The 21,433-nt window shown below is 54.4% G+C and overlaps 1 protein-coding gene across 6 annotated transcripts in view; it reads right to left on the reverse strand.

The window, feature by feature from the left end:
• Positions 1-21,433, reverse strand: part of ARHGAP26 (Rho GTPase activating protein 26) — a 103,028-nt gene that overhangs the window by 32,578 nt on the left and 49,017 nt on the right. For 4 of the 6 annotated variants that reach the window (XR_005952128.1, XM_041397607.1, XM_041397605.1 and 1 more), the window contains exons 12-18: positions 19,784-19,820; positions 14,804-14,869; positions 14,020-14,094; positions 13,854-13,907; positions 9,516-9,603; positions 8,387-8,445; positions 7,625-7,730 (exon numbers count right to left, since the gene is read on the reverse strand). Coding sequence is in view for 5 of the 6 variants with exons in the window: in XM_041397607.1 (XP_041253541.1) it covers positions 7,625-7,730; positions 8,387-8,445; positions 9,516-9,603; positions 13,854-13,907; positions 14,020-14,094; positions 14,804-14,869; positions 19,784-19,820 (485 nt within the window). In the remaining variant the exon portion in view is untranslated. The remainder of the gene's footprint in view (positions 1-7,624; positions 7,731-8,386; positions 8,446-9,515; positions 9,604-13,853; positions 13,908-14,019; positions 14,095-14,803; positions 14,870-19,783; positions 19,821-21,433) is intronic. The other 2 variants (XM_041397608.1, XM_041397606.1) reach the window with 1 other exon arrangement.

Consider the following 21,433-nt stretch of genomic DNA (forward strand, 5'->3'; position numbering starts at 1 on the left):
GTCTGCAGTGGCTGCTGGCAGACAGCCATGGAGAAGCAGGCAAGCACAACCAGCTCTGCTTCATCTTGTGTTCAAAAGCCATGTGGATGTGGCACCTGGGGACACGGGCTAGTGGTGGCCTTGGCAGTGCTGAGGGAATGGCTGGAGATGAAGATCTCAGTGGGTTTTTCCAACTTTAAAGGTGGCATGACTCCCAAGCTGGAGCACACCTGCACAGAAACACCACACTCCCACACTGCAGCACCATCCCTTCATCCTGCCTGCTCATCCAGGCTCTGGACATCCTGCCTTCCTCAGGCTGCTCTGGATGCAGGGAGCTCTGCAAGGGCCCGAGGAGTCCAGAGCAGCAGGAGCAAGCTGGGCTCACACAGTGGGAGCTGGGAACATGGGGAATATGGACAAACCCTGCTGGCTGTGGGCTCACAGCTCCGCAGCCTCCCCAGCCCCACCGCTCCAGAGAGGAGAGCCAAGCCTGAGCAGTGCACATGGAGGCCAGCAGATCCAGAAGGAGGACAGATCACCAGGGAATCACAAAACCTCCCAGTGAAGACAAGGGGAAACTTGCTGAATGCAAGAGCCGTGCTGCTCTCGGGTTCCCTGCTCAGCTGGGACCAAACCTGTGCCTGCACTGATTCCGGCCGCCCTGACTTGCTCCAACAAGACTTGCTTTTTCTCCTGGGTGGATCTGGCCACAGCTGGATGCTTGGGTTCACTCCCAGGGAAAAAAAAAAGGGCTCATGTTGCACTGAGAAGGCACCGAGGCCAAATGTGAGGTTCAGTATCAGCGAGCCAGATCAGCGTGAATACCAAACGTGCTGCGACTTGCAGGGAAACACGCAGGGAGCTCAACGCTGCGGCAGCTCAGGCTTCCCAAACTGAACCAGAGGGGTTTCCAAAGCCATCCTCTGCGGCTTTGGGCAAGCTGAGCTTGAGGGGGGATCTCAGAGCGACCCCAGCCCTGCCCACCAACCCTCAGCCCAGGGCTGAGTGGCACCGGGCTGGCAATTCCCCGTGCCCGGCATGGCAGCACTGCAGCTTTCCACTGACACCGTGGTGGAAACCACAGGCACGGCCAGAGCTGATGTGAAATGTCACCATGGTTTCCACCTGCACAAACACAGCCAGCCGAGGGGCCTCACGCTCAAACAGCCCTGGGGATGGGGCTGGAGCAGGGCCTGCCATGGCTGCAGACCGTGCCACCGGCACCCCAGTGCCAGCCCCAGAGCCTCGGCAAAGCCCAGCTGCACGGGCAGGTCTTCCTGCAAAACCAGACCTCACTGGTGCTGTCACAGTGCAATAACAAACCCCCCTGGCCAGCAGGGCAAGGAGAGCCTGACACAGCAGGTCTGGGTGAACAAGGAGCCCTTTGAAAGATCCGCCGCCACGGCAAGCGCCGCGCCGGAGTCTGCAACCTGCTGCATGGAAAAGAGCCAAAGTAAACGGGCTCCCAGAGAGCCTCCCGGCAGCAACAGCACTGGGGTGAGCAAGTGCAGCTCCCACGTCCCCACAGGGAACCATTCCAAGCCGGAGCCAGGTCACAGGGCCACGTGCAGGAGGTGCCCGGTGCACACCTGCGCACGAGCGCAGCGGCCGAAGGGAGAGCGGAGGGGGTTGAACTTTTTTTTCCCTTAGAGGTATTTTGGTGCTCTTTCACATCACAAATGCAAGGCTGGAGCTCATCCCTCCAAAATACTGAATTCCTAGAAGCCTATGTTGGAAGAAAGGGAATATAGGAATAAGGAGCTTTCAGAATTGCAGATGTGAACAACAGCAGGAAAAATGCTTCTCTCGCCTTTGCTAGCGGGACAAGGTGTGCCCAGCAACTGGAAACAGCCCTCACTCCCCAAGTGCTGAGCCCCCTGCCACACACACATGGATTGGAATGAGATGGCCTTTAAATGTCCCTCCCAACCCCAACCTTTCTGTGATTCTGCAGGCCAGGGATCACTCAAGCATCCTGGCAAAAACTGCAGCTCAGAGTTATCTTGGCAATGGTGATTTCCAGTCTCCTTTCTTCTGCTGAAAGACTGTCTGACTAAAATCTCTCTGTCTGAGTTTGGTTCAGTGCTGGGTCTGTTCATACAGAGTGATCAAGGGATGTGCTCATTACGCATCTCCATCCCACTCTGTCTGCAGGGACGGTGCAGACACCACCAGGGAGACTCCAATCAGTTATTGGAAATCTTTTGCTCACTCTCAATTCAATCTCTTTCCACATCCAGTTTCAGTTTCACTGTGACAAACAATTAAAAAATTATGTGCTATCAACAACCTCTACCCAACGACACCAAGTTCAGACACAAGCCCACAAAAATTCACACTTGAGAAATGCAAAATGCCTGGTGCTGCTCCTGGAGATCCAGGAGGAGCTCAGCAGAGATGTTCAACCACAGAAACTCCCCAGCAAGCCCAGCAGGTGCTTTGTTACGAGCTGCTGAATCATCATGCCAGGTTGGTGATGCCACCTTTAGTCCAAGACCCCATTACCCTATCTCCAGACTTTAGTCTTGTGCAGGACGTGGGTGCAAAAAGAACCTGGCAAGGGACTGCAGGCTCTGGGGCACATTCCCCTCCAGCTAAAAACTGGAGAGCCTGCATGAAATATAAGGAGCTTTTAGAGAAGCATGGAAGGAAAAGCTACCAGCACCCACACAGCTGCTCCAGGGACAATCCAGACAGAGGGGGTTAAAAGTTCATTTGCAGAAGCAGAACAAAACCTTTAGCTAATTTACACATTACAGGAAGCCAAGCCCAAAAAACCCAGCGTACACCTACAGGGCTTTTTGTGGTGGTTTATAATTCTGCAGAATCTTGTATTAAAAACAAAAGCAGAGGAGTGAGAGGGAGGCAGAGCTGGCAAGGGCAGGCACAGAGTCCTGCAGGGCTGTCTCGCCTCTGCGGAAGCATCACTGGCTCCTCCACCAAAACACCTGAGGGAGAGGAGAGCAAAGGGGAAACCAAAGGTGCTGCTGTTCCCCACAAGGCTCTGATAGCTCCAGAGCACAGATCATAGGATCATGGAACAACAGAATGGGTTGGGTTGGAAGGGACCTTAAAGCCCAACTCATGCCAACCAGGGAAAAAGGAAAAGGGGTGAAAGAGCACAGTATGAACCTGACCCAGGACAGGCAAGTCCCAGGCAGGATTCTCCCTGTCCTGCAAGGCAGCATGTGCCTGCAGGGAGTCTCCTTCCACATCACCTCCCTTTTACTACCCACAGCAGCACCCAGATCCTTTGGGTCACTTGAACTCCAGGGCTTTGCCTGGATCCAGCACTGCCATGACCCAAAAGGAGCAGAAACAGGCACTGGGCATAAAAATGGCATTCCCAAAGGCAGCAAGGAGGACCACTGCCTGGCCCAGCCACAGCAGCTCAGACAGCTCCCCGTTTGCTCCTGGCAGCCAAACCAGGCGAGCAGCACACGAGAGCGGGGCACCTCAGAGGCCTCAGTGGCTAGTGGAAATTTCCAGAATGTCCTGGACAAGAATGACTTACTGGAAGCAATACATAAATCAAGCAAATGAATAGTTACCAGACAGCAGCATAAACAGCTGCCACGGGGATGAAATCAGACCTGCTGTGCCAAGAGGCGTCAGCCTCCTTGCCGGCTGCACCTTCGGGGGAAACCGGCAAAACAAGGCAAGGAAAAGCACATTCCTGGGGGAGCTGCCACCCCTGGCCCTGCACAGGTGCCCCGTGGGGTCCTGGAGCTGCTGGGCACAGCGTGGTGAGCTCCAGAGCAGCTCCCGCAGGGTTCCGCGGCCCCGGGCGCGGCGCGGAGCTGCCCCACGCCGAGCACAACGAGCCCTGGCTGGATTTTTAGGCAGAAGACCTGGAGGAATTTTTTCTTCTCATTTGCCAGCAGTCCCTGGTTGAGCAGCGAGCCCTCTGGAACATGCCAGGCTCCGTGTCCAGCCCCTGCCCCGGCGAGGGTTTTGCTGGATCCCCGTGAGCAGCTGCCCTGCAGAGCCCGTGGAAACCATCGCCCTGATAAACAGCAAACAATTTGTGCAGGAGATAACAATCGCTGTCATCTTGGTTAAAACACGTAAACTAGAAAACACCGCCACAGCAAAACCAAAGGGAACCAGCCGGTGTTGGCCAGGCCACAGCTGGGAGTGATTAGAGATAATTAATTCTGCTAAACACACGCACACTGAGCTCAGTGCAGCCCCCTCCACGGGCCTGACCTTGGCACGAGAGCAGTGGGTGCGTGGATCAGGGTTCTTGGGGGGCAGTGGCAGCAATGCCACCCCACAGAAGGGTCTGGGATCCCCACAGAAGGGGTCTGAGCCTGGCACCATCTGTGCTGGAGAACCTGGACTCGCTGCCAAAAGAACAAAGCAAAGCTCAGGTGTCAAATTATGGCCATGCAGGAAAAATAATTCCCTAAATGCTTGAAATATAATCAGAGTGAAATCCCCCTGGTCTGCACCTCCACAGCATTGACTCCTGGGTGAGAAAGTACATTACAAAAGAAGGAGACAGGGATGATATTGCAGCACCACTAACAAAAATGGCAATTTTCTGCAACCAGCTCCACTCCAGCAGCTCTCCCTGGCACAGCAACCACCAGCCCAGCAGCACCACAGGCACCTTGTTTCACTTTGACTTATTTGGCATTAAAACAAATTGGTTTAATCACAGAATCCCAGACTGGTTCAGGCTGGAAAGCTACAACAAACAGGGATGGGGACAGCTCCTGCTCTCTGGGCCACAGTGAACAACTGCCCAGACATGTGGGCACGAGGCAGAAGGCAGCACAAATGGGCTTGGAGATGCAGTAAGAGGCAGAAATTGAAATAATTGTCTATCAAAATGCTCCTTGCCCTCTGCCCTGTCTGTGCCTGTTCCTGAGATTTGTCCTGTCCCTTCTCTGTGCCCCTCTCACTGCACCCCAATTCTGTGGCCCCCAGCTGCCACGGGACCCTCCACATGGGGAAGGGCACTGCTGAACCACCTCCAAGGCACTTATCCTGTCTGATACTGTGGTTAATTATTGCTATTTTTGAACATTTCAGCTTTCTTACCAGTCTTATTACTGCTAATAAAACTGCAGCTTCATCACTATAGGAGCCCCACATCCCTCATTAGTGCAGCAGAGCACGTACACCCCAAAAACACAGAAGTCAGAAACCACCCAAAACAGGCTCTTTCTTTACTTGACCGACTCAGCCCAAGTTCTGGTTTTAGTGTCAGAAATCTCTACAGCAAGACTGTGAGAAATATTTTTTTAGCTCATCTGATAAACATGCAAATCTTGATTATTCATACGTTACTTAAAATAAAAAACCCAGACAGAAACAGATGAGACAAACCCCTCCAAGCAGTGCAGCCCAGCTTGGCAGGGCAGCCAGAGGCCCTTGGCTTTGCCCCTGCTGCCTGTGGTGCCCTGCCCTCAGCAGCAGCAGACCCAGCTGGTCCCACCCGTCTGGAGCATCCCCCTGGGGCAGCCAGGCCCCTCTCTCCAAACATCTGCTGCAGATGTGAAGGTTTCTCTCCATTCTTGTCCTTAATCTGGCTCAGTGGCACTGCAGCCTCAAGCAGCTCTTTTAGAGAGTGATGGACACAAGCCCTGGCCCACGGGCTGACACATGGCTGCCCCATGGGCACTCCTGGATCAGGGCAATGGGCACTGCTCCTTGATCAGGGCACTGGGCACTGCTCCCTGCTCCTGGACCAGGGCAATGGGCACTGCTCCTGGATCAGGGCAATGGGCACTGCTCCCTGCTCCTGGACCAGGGCAATGGGCACTGCTCCTGGACCAGGGAAATGGGCACTGCTCCTGGATCAGGGCACTGGGCACTGCTCCTGGACCAGGGCAATGGGCACTGCTCCCTGCTCCTGGACCAGGGCAATGGGCACTGCTCCTGGATCAGGGCAATGGGCACTGCTCCTCGATCAGGGCACTGGGCACTGCTCCTGGACCAGGGCACTGGGCACTGCTCCTGGATCAGGGCAATGGGCACTGCTCCTGGATCAGGGCAAACCTCCTGGATCAGGGTACTACCCCTGGATCAGGGCACTGCTCCTGGATCAGGGCAATGCTCCTGATCAAAATGCTGTTCCTGGATCAGAATGCTGCTCCTGATCAGAGCAGGAGCTGCAGGAGCAGCCCCACAGGGATGCTGTGAGCCCACACCTGGGGCTGGCTGTGCCTCAGCCTCCACAGCCCAGGATCTCCCCCAGGAATGGCACCAGGGCTGGAGAGCTCAGCAGGCTCTCGCTCCTCAGCTTCCTGCCCTTCTCTGAGATAATTTTTTTCCTATTAAATAACATATGAGCTGTTTCTCTTCTTAAAATAGCACACACCACCACACACACTGCTTGTTTTGTTTGAATTCCTTCCCCACTAAAGCAGCACAAACCCCACTGTAAACCTGACTCCACATCTCTACTCCATCACCAGGTTTTTCCTTTAGATGGAAAACACTGAAGCAATTACAGATCCCCTGCACATCCGAAATCACAGAATCCCAGAATACTTTGGGTGGGAAGGGACCTTAAAGCTCACCCAGTTCCACTCACACCTCCCACTGTCCCAGGGTGCTCCAAGCCTCATCCACCCTGGCCTCAGACACTTCCAGGAATCCAGGGGCAGCCACAGCTTCTCTGGGCAATCCCATCTGGCTGATGGGTGCACCTGGAACCACAGGGCCTTGGCTTCAGGCTGTAAATGCAGAGAAGGTTTGAAACCAACACCTAAACCAGCCATTTGGTTTCTAACAGCCTTGCCAGGGACCCCATGGAGCAGACACATGACCTGGCAACAAGAAAACATCTGGAGTTGTGTTTAAGCCTATTTCAAGTATCATCTGTTATTTTTTCTTTTAAACAGATAACTTGGATTCTTCCAGATCTCCTCCTAAGCAGTTATCCCCTTAAGTCATTCCCCAGCTTTCCCAGTCCTGCCTCAGCCCTGCTGCTCCTGCAGCACTGGTGCAAACAGCAAGGGCAGGTCCAACCCTGCAGCCTTGAGGCTGCCACAAACACCTGATGATGCTTTCACTTCTAAAACACTAATCAAACGTTTCCATGGGAACCTGCAGGAGCAGGAAGAAGATGGGAAATTACAGGTCAGCTCTACCACCGAAAAAAGAAAAATTATCCCATTCCTTCGCCCTCGCAAAGTTTCAAGGTAACACAAAAATATTGATTCATCAGGGTGCATAAAGGCAGCAAATACGCCCCAGAGCAGTCATTTGTTGCGCAAAGAAATCACTTTTAGTCCTTCAATGGCAGGTTTGCTCTGAAACCACGTGAGGAGCTTCACCTCCGCTCTGCCTCCTGGACAGCCAAACCCATTCCAGGCCATCAAAAGCAACACAAGGTTCCCAGGAGTGAATGGGTTCCTGGTGCTGCTGAGGGGCTGGGGCTGGCTGGGCAGCTCCTGCCCCTCATCCCTCCCTCCCTCATCCATCCCTCCTTCATCCCTCCCTCCCTCATCCCTCCCTCCCTCAGCCCCCCTCGCTCTCTCAGCCCTCGGTTCACTCACACACGCGTTTCCAGTTGCCAACCAGAAATGACTCAACACCACACACACACAAGGAAACTTTTCCACCACTATTAACTTTGAGAGGAAATGGAAAAAAGGAGAGAAAAACACATCAGTCATAAACGTACTTTGCCAAATGGTTCATGAGCAAGTGCAGCATCTGCCTGTTTTTCTCCGGGAGCCGATGAACGAGGCTGTGGATCTCCGACACCCTGGACTCCTGATTCTCTAGTTCTGCATGGGGAATAGAAGATGATTTATCTCCACATTAGGGCGTTGTTATGGGAAGAGGCCTAACACACATCCCAGGGAGCTGCTCCATCCCACAGCAGGCACTGCAGATGCTGCAGCGAGCTGAGAGCAGACGCCACGTGAACAGCACGGTGAGCAGGGCAGGGCTGGCTGCAGCCACAGCGATGCCAGGGATGGGAATATGGGCACATTCCCATGGTCAGTGTGCCCAGTGCAGGCCAGGCTGGTGCTCCACAGGCTGCTTGGGTCCATGGTGCTAAGTGGGGGCTGCTGGAGGAGGCCAGCACGTGGCCATGGGACACAGGGCCCTCCTGACATCCCACTCCCATATCCACAGAAAACCCCCTGCTCCCAGCAAAGCCCCTTCCCCTGGGCAGTGAAGGAAACACAGCCCAGATGTGTGGAGCCCCTCAAACACCGTGGTGCAGTACAACAGCAGCCCATGGTCCCAGCTGCAGGAGCTGAGCTCCCTCCTCCCCTGGACACCCCCAACAGCAGCCTGCCCTGCTCCAGCCCTGCTCTGCTGGCCAGGACACAGCCCAGCAGCGTGCTGGGCAGGCAGCAGGGCAGGAGGGATTGCAGCCACTGGCAGTGAGGCTCCTCTGTGGCAGCGGGGCCACAAACACCAACAAACTCACTCGCTGCTTTGATGAAGCTCCTTTGAAACTGGTACATCATCAGGGGCCCTGGGAGCATTCTGGAAGATGAAAAGGAAACAGGCACAAAACACATCTGAGGAACACAATCCACACTGAGAAAGCTTTGCCCCTACAATAAACTCAGCTCCATTTTGAAAAGGGCAGAATTAAGCAACACCAACTCTAATTAATTCCCCTCATCAGAAGGAGTAAGATCTATGCAAGGACCTTTGATTTATCCACCACTAAATTAATCTTTAATTTTAGCATTCCTTCAGTAACACAGCGTCAGTGTGTTACTGAGCCCATGATTTCCAAGTAAGTTTGAAAATAAATTGAGAAGATAAACAAGCCTAGTTATAAAACTTTCCCAATCCCCATTCCCATTGTCCCCTCCCACTGCTGCATCCCTTCAGAGGGACACACTGGTGCTGCCCACATTCCTCTTTGCTTAGCCAACAGTTCAGACTCTGGAGCAAAGGTTGCCAATCATGCAAAATTCTGTGATTTTCTAGGCTGAGATCCACCAGGCTAATTACACTTATCACCCTAATTGGATTTAGGCTCTCTCTTGTGCTCCCTCAAACACAACCCAGCACACAACAGCCTCTGACAGCAAGGAGCTGTGGTCACAACAGGTAGGAGCACGTTGTGGATAATGAGATGCTGCTGGCTGCCAACACCCAATCCTGTTGGGAAAATCCCCAGGATGATACTGGCTCGCCTGACACACAGAAATCAGAACTGCAATAAAGCTCAGCACCAGGTCTGGGAAAGCTCTTCAGCCCCTGCCCTTACACAGCACTGCCCTCCTCCTCTGCCACATGCTCAGAAGGTGGAAGTCCACTGGGAAAAGCTCAGGGAAAAGCTTAAATCAAGGCAGGGGATGCAAGAGTGAGCTTTTAAAATCATGTCTGTATAACATGTGCATCTGTCAGAGCTGAGTGTGTTCTCCAGATCCGACTCAATCATCTTGGAAAGCCAGGGGAAAGCCAGAATAAATTCCCTAAGAGCAGTTTCTGCTCTGTTTCTATACAAGTGCTGTTGTTAAGGGTCTGCAATAACAGGCAGTAAAATCCCAGGCCAGCACCAAACCCCTCCTGAAGCCAGGTGAGGCTTTTCTCCTTACCTCAGGTATGTTTTCAGTGCACTAGTAATGGTCTTGATCTCCCACTCTGCACAGATCTCTGTGTCTGTCTCTGTGGCTGTCTTGGGATCTATGGAAAAAGACAAAAAACCAGTAACTGAAGGAAACTGAAGACAATTCCAGCTCAGCTGTGTGGGGAGACCATCACAGCCCATTTTATTTGCTATTCCCAGCTCTGGGCACGTCTGCAGGGCTGTGGGGCTCATCACCCAGGACAGGCCAAACTCAGTGGCATGGGACAAGAGAAGGAAAAGGGAATCCTCCATCCCGAGCCAGGACAGGGCAGTGTGGCTTGGAGCATGCCAGGACACCGGGCACAGCAGCCCGAGGTGCTCAGTGACAGCAGTGACAGCCAGGCAAGACACAAGGGCCCAGGGACCCTCCTGCCCACAATGGCCAGCATCATCATCCTGCAGCCACCTCCCCACCCAGCCCTTGGCTGGCAACTACAGCCACAGCCACCTGCAGAGCCACCTGCAGAGCCCCCTGCAGAGCCACCACCGGGCCAGTGGAAGTGGGCTCAGGCACACCACTGAGTCACACATGGTGACAGCTCCAAGCTGGGGCCAGGAGCACCAAACCAAGGCCAGGAGCACCAAACCGAGGCCAGGAACACCCAACCAAGGCCAGGAACACCAAACCGAGGCCAGGAACACCAAACCAAGGCCAGGAGCACCAAACCAAGGCCAGGAACACCAAACCAAGGCCAGGAACACCCAACCAAGGCCAGGAACACCCAACCAAGGCCAGGAACACCCAACCAAGGCCAGGAACACCAAACCGAGGCCAGGAGCACCAAACCAAGGCCAGGAACACCAAACCGAGGCCAGGAGCACCAAACCAAGGCCAGGAACACCAAACCGAGGCCAGGAGCACCAAACCGAGGCCAGAAGCAACCAAACCAAGGCCAGGAACACCAAACCAAGGCCAGGAGCACCAAACCAAGGCCAGGAACACCAAACCAAGGCCAGGAGCACCCAGCCAAGGCCAGAGAAAGCCCAGCATGGAAGTGCCCCCTGTGCTGCTCTCTCCTGCCTGGATGCTGCTCCAATTGCTAACGCCATCCTGGAAACTCAGCCAGGATCCTGCTCCCAGCAGAAACCCAGGGAAGCCCCTGTGGGGGTCCCTGGTGTGGGTCCCAGCAGTGCCAAGTGTCCCTGGGTGCCAGGGCTCCCACTGTCCCCAAGGGCCAGGGTGACACAGCCACAGCTGCTAACACCATCTGCTCCCACGGCTCAGCTCAGGGGATTTTTGCCTCTTCACAGCAACAATTAATGCACTTTTGAGTTTTAAAGCCCCATGTAAGCATTGGGCAATTTTTAACCTACTTAAAAGAATGCTGTGAGTAGAGTTCAGCTTTCCCTCAGGGCAAAGGGTTTATTTTAATTTAAAAAAAACATCAAGAGACGCTTGGAAAAGTAAATACATAAGAAATGCATATTCACACAAAGACCATGTGTGTCCCAGCAATCACACAAATGACCTCCATCCTCCTGACTCAATGCCCAGGAAACTTCCTACAGCACTGCCTTTACAAGGAGAGAATTTTAAGATAAGGAGTCAAGATAAGTTTGGCATAGTAAAAAAGAAAAAAACTAACAAAACCTCCCAGGAGTTCCATCTTTTTTTGACAAGAAACTTTTTAACCAAAGTAGAACAAGCAGCTCCAGAGAGTGTGTCTTTGCAAAGGCTCACCCAGCAGTTTCCAGGCAGGATCATGGAACAGGAGGTGAAATTCCACAGTCGGTCCCATGAAAAGGCTCAGAGCAGTTAATCAGCTCCCCTTGACCTTCACATTTATGAGTCTGCAAGAAGCTGCTGCCTTGGCTTGCAGCTGCAGCATCTGTCCCCCCAGGCAGGGTCGTGCCAGCCCTGCCTCCCACAAGGACACACTTCCACAGGAGCTGGGGCCACGTGGAACCAGGGGCTGGAAAAGCACCCACAGCCACAGCACCGACCCTGAGCTGCTTTCTGCTGCCAGTCCCTGATCTGACCTCTCTCACAAATCTCTCCAGGGTGAGGGGAACAACCTGGGGAAGCACCTCACCACCCCAGTGTGGTTATCACGGAAAGACTTCCAAAAGAGCCTCAGGGATGGCACATCCCAGCAGTGAGGGGCTGGAAGGAGCCCCACTCCCAGCCCTTACGGCCCACGTGGCAAAGAGCAGATCAGATGCTGTAACTCACCTTCTGCAGAGCTCAGACCTGCTGGGGCCCCTCAGTGCCACAATAAACCCTCTCATGGGAGCTCCCACTGATGAGAGTTTGGTTATTTGTTGGGTTTTGTTCTCATTTTGATGGCACACGGTACCAGTGAATGCTGGGGAGATGATCACCCACTGCATTACCCCAGTGCAGACCCCGAAAAGATCTGCCCCAAAAGCCAGCCCAGGGGCTGGGGCTGCCCCTGACCCTGCTGTCCACAGGGAGCCAGTGCCCTGGGGCCACCACCTCCTGCAGGACACCCTGCCAAAGCCCTTCCCAGCAGTGCCTCTGACAGCAGCTCGGGGAAACTCGATCTTTTTGCCATTTCAACTGTATGTGAAGCAGTAAGGCTGCCCACATTCATTTCTAAATATAAGGGAAACCTGACAGTGGGAGCACAGTTTGGCTCCTCCATTCACCAGGAGCCCGAGGGCAGCGAGAACAGATGGGGTTTGACAAGGGACACGTTTGGTGGGGCACTGACTTCACACACAGCCCAAACACTGCGGGTGATGGAGATTTAATCCCCCCGCTATTTGGAGAAATTACGGAGTCACGGGTTTGCAAAGCACCCCAAGGATGGACAGCATGGGGGATTCCCAAAAGGGGTCCCACTGCAGCCCTGCCCTGCCTCCTGCAGGGCTTCCAGCACCACCAACCAAGGAGGACACACCAGGACAAAGGAAAAGCACCAGCCATTTATCACCTCCTTATGAGACACAGGGCGACAGCTGAGTGGCTTCAGTGGCTGAGGAGATAATGGATGCTGGATGCTGTCCAAGACTGAATCCCTCCCAGCTCCACAGAGCTCTTCACCCAGGCCAGTTCTGCCATCTGTCACAGCCTGGGGACTGACACCAGCACTGACACCTCTGTCACAGGAGAACAGGGTGCATGGCCCTGCCACCTGTGGGATGTGGTGACGAGATCACCCGAGGGCCTGGCCGTGGAGCTGCCAGGACCTGCCCCAGGGCACCAAGGCACTCTGTTTCTATCAGCAGTGCTGTCCCCGTGCCCACCGTGTGTGCCACAGGACAGCGCTGGCTCCCCACAGCCCTGGGACCTCAGGGCACCTTCACATCCCCAGCCTGTGCCAAACTCCTCCAACAACAGCACCAGTCACCAGTCCTGTGCAGAGAACTCTCCAAATGCCACAGCAAAGAGGTCCCCTGCACCCGGATTTGGAGCTGTGCCCTTCTGCTCCAGTCACCTGGATTACCTGTTTTCCACAGGTTAACACTGACAGCTCTAACAGCCACCGTGGGCCTTGCTCACTGAACACCTTCATGCTGGGAAAAGAAGGAGGAATTGGAATAGGAGAAGGAAAAGATGTTGAAACACAACAGATGAAAACCTTTTGTAAGAAGAAATACGCAGAGAAAAGAGCACTGGGGTTTTGTGAGGACAAGGAAAAGAAATCATGTAGAAAAGGAAAGATAGTAAGTGAAGGGAAAGAAGATGACCAGAAATGCCACGCATTTTCCCCAAGGAGTAACAAACACATTCAACGGGGCACTAACAAATTAGCAATCATTTGTTTCCCTATTCCTACAGCTATTTCATCTGTGGTTTTGCCAAGTCTGAGCAGCATCACACAGGACTGGCCAAGGGCAGCTGCCCTGCTCCAGCCCAGCTCTGTTCTCTCTTCCACTGTTGTGTCTCAGGCATGTCTGGACAGATGGACAGACTGGTCCAGGGCTGCAGCTGTGGGATGGAAATGCTGCCTGTGAGGTCAGGGCTGAAATGGTTCTGTCCCCCCAGCCAGAGCAAACCTCTGCTGTGCCAAGACCCAGCAGCTTGGAGCATCCAGAACTGCAGGATCCAATGCCTCAGTCACAAGGCAAACGTGCTGGAAAACTCTGGGCAAGACTGAGATAAACAGGCACAGGAAAGTCCGTGGGGAAAGCAAGAACAGCCACAGGCAGCATGCAACATCCAGGAGAAAATCATTTCAAAGGGTGCTGGGAACAAGGGAGCAGGTAGGAGATGAAAAGCCAAAGCTTTCAGCTATTTCTTTGAAGATTTTGGTTTGCATTTGGGAAGGCTGCCAGAACTCAGAGCATGTGTGAGCAGGACAGCAGTGACTGCAGCAGGACCTGGTGAAGGCAGTCCTACCTTCAGACCTGCCCACGGGGCCCAGGACCTCCCAGCCTCGGCCAGCACGTGGTCCTAAGGGCACAGTCACCACCATTAGGGACCCCAGCAAGACCCTCTGCTCCTGCTTGGCAAGGCTTCAAAGCAGCACAGTCTACTTTCCCCCACCAAAACTCCAGAGACTCACCCATCAATACACTGAGCAGCTTCTGAACCCTGGAGTTCACCCCGACGATGCGGTAGAGCCCCTGCTCGTTGATCCCTGAGGAGAACAAGGAACTCGTTAGCAGGAGGCCACAAGAGCTGCTAAGATTTCTTTCACTGCTTTGCCTTCTCAAATAGCAAAGAAAACCTTCTCACCTATCAAATACAAAGCCACAGAAGATGGTAAAATTTGGGGTTGATATCAAGGTTTTCATGTATCCTGTCCTATTTCATTAGAAGTGTTACCCCCAGTTAGCTCAGGAACAAGGATCTAAGGACACCTTTCCTCCTTGCCCACAGCCATGGCAGCCCATGCAGGACCTGCATTTAACCAGGACAATCTGGGAAAATTTTACTGTGTCAAGTTCTTCAGGCTGAGCCTTTTGCATCTGACCTCCCCCTGCGGGGCTGGGACAATCCCACCTGTGCACAAGGAGACTCACAAGAGGTTTTGGGGACAGAATCCCACATGAGAGGACGTGCTTGGCAGCACTCCTGCAGGAAGGATGCTGAAGTGAACACCCCCTTGGGTCCTGTCCCCCCTTTGCACACGCAGGGTGTCAGTGGCTAACCCTGCCCCATGTCTGTGAGTCCCTGCTGGCCCAGCCGTGGGGCAAACGCTTCTCACATCGGCCCCAGCACGTTATGGGCTCATCTGACGTGGGTCTGAGGGCTCATGAATCATTCTGCCCATGAAAAGGGCAGGAAAGCAGCTGCTCCACTGCCAACAGCTGCCCCAGAGCAAGCCCAGCCCCAGGCTGCCCTACCTCTTGTTTCCACAGCGTGGATGCACTTCTTGATGATGCTGAAGCCGATGCTGTCCAGCTGGGCAGCTGCAGGGGAAGGGCAGAGAGCAGGGTGAACAGCTGGCAGGGCAGGCCCTCTCAGGGAGCACCAGGCTCCTCCTGAATCCCTGCCACCCCAGCAATGCACCAGTGCCCAGACCAGCAGGAGATAAATGAGGGTAAAAAACCACAAGTAGAGCAGTTGGTACCAGCTGTAAGCCAGGCAAACACAGACACTGATCATCATTCCAGCCTCCACATCCCTCTGAAGCAGGCCTGCCCTGGGCTCTGCCAGGCATCTACCACTGCAGATGGACAAAATTAATTTAGGATCAAGGTGAGATAACCCAAATTTGTCTGGAAAGCTGACAGTGGGTTGCTTGGAAAGAAATGAAATTGGACATTTTGACACAACAAATCCCTGAAAATGGCACACAAGGTGTCTTGCCTCTGCCCCAGAGTGAGAGCTAAAACATGAGAGTTAATGGGATGTACAGCTCAATTCACCCATGCCAATGCAGGTTTTCACTTCCAGGTTCAAGGAATTACTAATACAGGGACCCCAACACCTGCTGGAAAAATTCACCCCACAGAGAGCTTGCCACCACTGCCTGGAAAACACAGCCCAGAGCCAGATATCTGTTATGGAAAATTAGTTCCTCCCTAGAGAAAGGTTTGGAAAACCTTCCACAGGGCAGGAGCCCCTGAGGGCAGGGTGGGCAAAGCCACCCTGGGCTCCAGGCCCCAGGGAACGCCGTGATGTGGGAGACACAGCTGGTTCAGGGCAGGGCAGGGCAGGCAGGGAGCAGAGCCCAGGCTGGCAGTGCCCTCTGCAAGGCACGTGCAGCTCCCCTCCTTTGCATTCCCCTGCTCCGTGGGCACTGCCAGCTCACAGCCCCTTCCTAATCCCCTGCTTTGAGTCCTCTGCTGGGGGTGGCCTTTGTCTGGTGAATGGCACAAGGACCCACAGCAGTGCAAAGGAAAACAGCTCCATTATGTTTTTCTGGGCAAGCAGGCTGGAGTGCTGAGCCAACACAAGCACACGAGCTGCAGGATGCCTGTGCCACAGGACGTGAGGACAATCCAGAAGCTGCAGGGCCCTTTGCTGGGCACCCTCGGGGCTCCCAGCATGGATTCAGCACAAACCCAAGGTGCCATCAGCAGCAGGGCACAGCTGCCATTCCCAGGCCACTGATAAACACGAGGGTACCTGAGAAGCTCAAAACCATGGTGTGGAAACTCTTTGCTGCAGCAAACCCAGTTCAGCAGGTCTGATCAGCCTTGGCTTGGCACTGGTGTGACCCTGACCTGTGGGCAGCCCTGTGTGGCGCTGATCACTGCTTCAGGCTCTCTGCCAACCCATCCCACAGACCAGCAGTTTTCCCTTAGCCTGTTTGGCATGTTTGGACCCCCCAGGCCAGGTTGGACAGGGCTTGGAGCAACCTGGGACAGTGGAAGATGTCCCTGCCCACAGCAGGGGGTGGAACTGGATCAGCTTTAAGGTCCTTTCCAGCCCAACCCATTCCATGATTCCATGATTCCACAAGCCTGCAGGGCCCACCATCCCACGGCCAGGCAGGCTGGGGTCCCACCTCCCTGCAGCAGGAGGAGGAGACCCAGCAGTGCCTCTGGATGAAGTGACCTGCCATAATCCCCCTAAGCAGATGAACAAGCTCTTCCACTCACTGTCAAGCTCTGCATCAGGAAAGGTTGGGGATTTATTTGCAGTACTTATATCCAGAAACAATATCTGATTAAATTTCCAAAGTGCCTTTATTCATCCTTAAAGTTAAGTCTAATGAGCATTGTAAAAGCTTGATTTCCCCTCTCTCAGAGCATCTGCTCTTCATCTCAGTCATTTACCAAATGATGCAGTTCAGCCATGGTCCAGATCAAAGGCAGATCTGGATCTGCTGCTGTCCAGGTGGCAGATCCATGGAATGATCTGGGTTTGAAAAGCCCCCCCAAGGCCACCAAGTCCAACCATTCCCCCAGCACTGCCAAGGCCACCACTAACCTCTGTCCCCAAGAGCCACATCCACATGGCTGTGAAACCCCTGCAGGAATGGGGACCCCCCTGCCCTGGGAAGATGTGCCAAGGCTGGACAGCCCCTCCAGAGAATAAATTCTCCCTGAGTTCCAATCTGAAGTGTCCCTGCCTGCCTGGCTGAGGCCAAGTGGAAGAGCCTCCCTTGAGGCCCTCCCTGCTCAGGGCAGGGTGTGAGGCTCAGCTCCAGCAGCAGCACCCAGAGCCCAAGAGCTGCATGGCCAGCCTGGGATCCATCCAGGAACATCTCACGTCAGCACAGGTGACACACACCACCTGGACAGCAGCTGCTGCCCACACCCCACACTCATCTGACCTTCAGCAGCATCACATTCCAAGTGCTGCTGAATTACTCTCATCCTGTTCTATTTTTGCCTGGCAGATTATTTCTATTGAATCCATTAATTCCCTCCCTTTACAACACTGATGTGACATATCAGTGTAAAGGGAAGGGGGCAGGGGGCTGAATCAGCCCTGTCAGCCTGCCTGGCTCCAGCTGTGTGGCAGGGCACTGCAAGGTCAAAGCAGCTCCTCTGCCTCCCCAGCACACGTTCCTGTGCCATGCAACCATCTCTGGCTTGAATTCTTCCAAAGGCATTTTGGAAATAAGAACCACAGGGGAGGGGGCAAATCATGAAGCAGAGTCTAGAGGAATGAGCTTTCAAGTCTTACCAGAAATGAGTTTTCAGGGCTCTAACTACCACTGAGCTGCCAAGATTAGGGGTCAGATTAGGTTAGAGAAATGGAAGAAGTTTTTTACAATGAGGGTGGGCAGGCCCTGGCACAGGGTGCCCAGAGCAGCTGGGGCTGCCCCTGGATCCCTGGCAGTGCCCAAGGCCAGGCTGGACAGGGCTGAGAGCACCTGGGACAGAGGAAGGTGTCCCTGCCACAGCAGGGAGGGGAAGAGAGGAGCTTTAAAGCCCTTCCAACCCAAAATATTCTGTGATTCCATGATTGTGATTGCTGGGAAGGGCCAGAGCACCCAGACAAGGGCACAGCAGACAGGGCAGCCAAAGGGACTCAAGAGTGGATGTGGAAGATGGAGAGTGAAATGGTGGGAAGGAAGGGAAAGGAGGAATTTTGTGCTGTTCCATGCAATAAGCACAAATGGCCTGGAGGATTTGTTTCCATGGAGCAGGGCAAGTCCTTCTGGTTAGCAAACTAGAGCATCTAAATTCCCCTGGCTCTCATGGTTCAGTGACACCACTCAGCCCCTCTGCTCGGCCTCCTCCCCCTGCACAGCACACCAAGACAAATCACCCACAGGCCCACGGCCATCTGGCCACACAGCAGGACACAAAACCCAGTAGCTCTGCAAAATTACAGCGTCCTGAAAGCGCCACCACAGCACGGGGAGGCACTCCCAGCCTCCCAGAAGTGCAGGCAGGACGCAGAGGCAGAGAGAGCCCCAGGGTCAGGAACTGCATCCGGACCCCCTCCATCACCACACCCGCTGCAGGTCCTTATAGGAAGATCCTGGATCAAGGGCTGCTGGCAGCCAGCCAGCTGCTGAATCGATTTTAGAGAGCCTGGGGAGGCAGGCAGAGCTCTGAAGCAGGGATTTAATGAGGCTGAAGCAGCCAGCCCTCTGCCCACACCAGCAGCAGCCCCAGCCCAAGCAGAGGGTTCAGAAGCACGCTCAGGGGTCCCAGCCTGCTCCCAGAACCAGGAAGGACAGACAGGGACAGACAGGGAGGATCATTCTCCTTAGGAGAGACCATCAAAATGGTCTCCTGAGCCAAACCAGCAGGTACAGAGCTGGCAGGGCTGTGTGCAGGGATATGGAGCACTGACAGCTCATGGCTGGGCAGCACGGAGCTGAGCCACGCCTGGGCTCTGCACCCCACAAACTCCTTTTGCCCTCTGGGAAAAAGAGACCAGAGGAGCTGCTCTAGCAGGGCTCCTACCCCAGGGGCACTGGCCATGCTGCCCTTCCCAGCTCAGCACAGCACTGAGCTCTGCTGGGATCAGCTGGGAGCCAGAGCCAGGTGATGCACGCAGGAAAAGATGGATGTGCAGCCACTGCCAGAGAGGATCAAAGGGAAGGAGAAACCACAGAGGGGGAAGAGACTGCTTTGTGCAGGGGCTGAAATGGGTGTGAGGAACATTAGCTGCAAATTATACCAATTACTGAGAGAAAAATGCTCGGGCTGCAGATGAAAATGTCGTGTCTGAGGCAGCACCAAAATGAACCAAGCACTGAGCACCAAGCCAGGCCTGGCCCTGCCTGACCCTGGCTCTGAGGGAAGGAGGGAAGGGACTGGGGCTGGACTATTGCAATTATGGCAAATCCAACCTGCTGGGAAATGGCTCAATTAGGGGTTTTAAAACACAGGACATAAGAGGCAGAACCAGGTGCAACTGCTCCTCTAGGAAAAAAAACAAGTGCTTTCTTGACCCAGGGCTTTGATTGCCTGAACTACAATAAAAAGATTTTTTTTAAGGGCTCTTGTTGACAATCTTCACAAGGCAGGACCTCCTCACTCCTATATTTCTATTCCAATTCCCCTTTGGAAAGACACAGTCACCCTGCACATTCTGGCTCAGAGAGAAGAGCTGCTTGGTCCCAGGTGCCACCTGATCCCTCTGCTGAACTGCAGGAGCAGGTCCTGAGGCCACCAGACCCCTGCAGTGCCACTGGGGTGGGGACACGGTGTGGGACAGGAGGGGACACACCCTGAGGGATGCAGGGACTGCCTGGCACTGCCCTCCACAGCCCCAGGTCCCACCAGCAGGTTTCTGCCCCCAGTCCCTGCTGGGTGCCACACTCAGCTCTCCCTGGGCCACCCTGGGGTCCCCACACTGAGCCTGTCACCCCCCAGCCCCGGGGAGCCCAGCACAGCCCAGCATCTCCTGCTGACCCTTCCCACAGCTCAGCCACCTCTCAGGGGTCAGGCTTGAGAAGAAATACTCACTGCCTTCGCTCTGGCTGTCCTTGTTCGAGTTGTACACCTGGAAAACACAAGCAGAAAGCCTTATGAAACCCTGGCTCCAGCTGGGACTGCTGGCACAGCTGGTGCCACCACAGTGTGTCTGCTGCCAGGACCTCCCCCAGCAGCCAGGTCCCCAAACACCACCATGACCTCCTGCACACAAATGTTGGGCTGGCCCAGCTCTGCAGTTATGTTTAAATACTGACTAGGACAGCTCTTAAAATGAACGAATGGGATGGACCAGGTGAAAACAGAAATTAGAGGATTCTAAACAAAGTGGAGGTGGGGTTGGACTAGATGACTTTTAAAGGTCCCTTCCAACTCAAACTGTTCCATGATTCTGACTCCTCTCCTGAAAGACACATCCAGAGGGTATAAATTAGAGCAAAGCAGCCAATTCCCTTCTGGGCATTACAGGAACTCTGGTAGGTGCAGCTGGGGCAGGGAGCAGGTACAGCCTGAGCAAACGAGTCAGGCAAAGAGGAGGACAGGAAAAGAAATGTCATTACTTTAGAGAGCACAAGAATGCAGCAGGATGAGGCACTGAATGCATCCAGCACTGCTCACAGCAGAGCCACCTCCAGGACTCCATCCCAGGCCTCTCCAGCCTTCTAACATCCACCCTCCTCCTCCTCCCACCCCAATCACCACCCCACCACAGCTTGGCTGCTGCAGAGTAAAGTGGCATTTCAGTGGATACAATAAAAAGGGAAAACACTGGCAGAAGGCTTTAATCACGATGTGAGGGCACTTTAAAAGCCCAGGATAATACCAACAGCAGCTGTAAGAAGATCAGCCCTCAGACACGTTGAGCACTGAAGGATTATTCTAAACCATTTTAACCTCTTGAGCTGGAGAAGTACAGAGTGCCACCAGGAACACACAGACACATCCCAGCAGCATCCTGGCTGTGATAAGGGGGCACTGTCCACTGAGCAGGACACAAGGCTGGTGAAGCTGTGGGGAACAGGGCTGGGAGCCCTGGCAAGGGGAGCTGCCTGCATCACATGCTGCCTCCCGAAATAGCCAGCGGGCAGGGCGAGCTTCCAAAGGCCATGTTGATAGCAACACCCCCAGCAACGGGGGAGAGGCTGCAGGCAGGGCTCTGCTGCAGGCACCCCAGCCCCTGGCAGCAGCAGGGAGCCCGGGGTGCTCTGGGCTCTCCCAGGAGCTCCAGCTGCAGGGCGAGGCTGGGAAGCTGCCTGGGATGCTCTCAGAGGATCAGAGCCAGGCACAGCAGAGCTCACCGTGCTGCCCCAACAGCCACCACCAGCAAAAACACCCAGCAAGGCTGTGTGTCACAGGGCATGCCACCAGCAGGGCACATAAACACATCCCTTCCCTGGAGGTCACCCAAACACAGGCCATTGCTGAGCTGGGCACCAGCCGGAGCACGGCAGGACACCTTGGATCAGCTCCACCACCCAGCACGTGCTCAGGGGAGCACAGATGCAATGGAGCAGCTCAAAACCGGGCTGTGGGCAGGGACTGAGGAGCACCTTCCCTCTCCCCCTCCCAGGACACCTGGCTACGTAGCACGAGACCAAGCAGAGATGATTGTTTGCAGAGAAAACCCATCAGGCACATCTGGCAGGCGGGGGATGATTCAGCAGCAAAACCAGCTGCAGTCAG

Source organism: Onychostruthus taczanowskii, unplaced genomic scaffold (assembly GCF_017590055.1).
Source record: "Onychostruthus taczanowskii isolate IOZ18803 unplaced genomic scaffold, ASM1759005v1 scaffold14, whole genome shotgun sequence".
In the NCBI taxonomy this organism is placed as follows: domain Eukaryota; kingdom Metazoa; phylum Chordata; class Aves; order Passeriformes; family Passeridae; genus Onychostruthus; species Onychostruthus taczanowskii.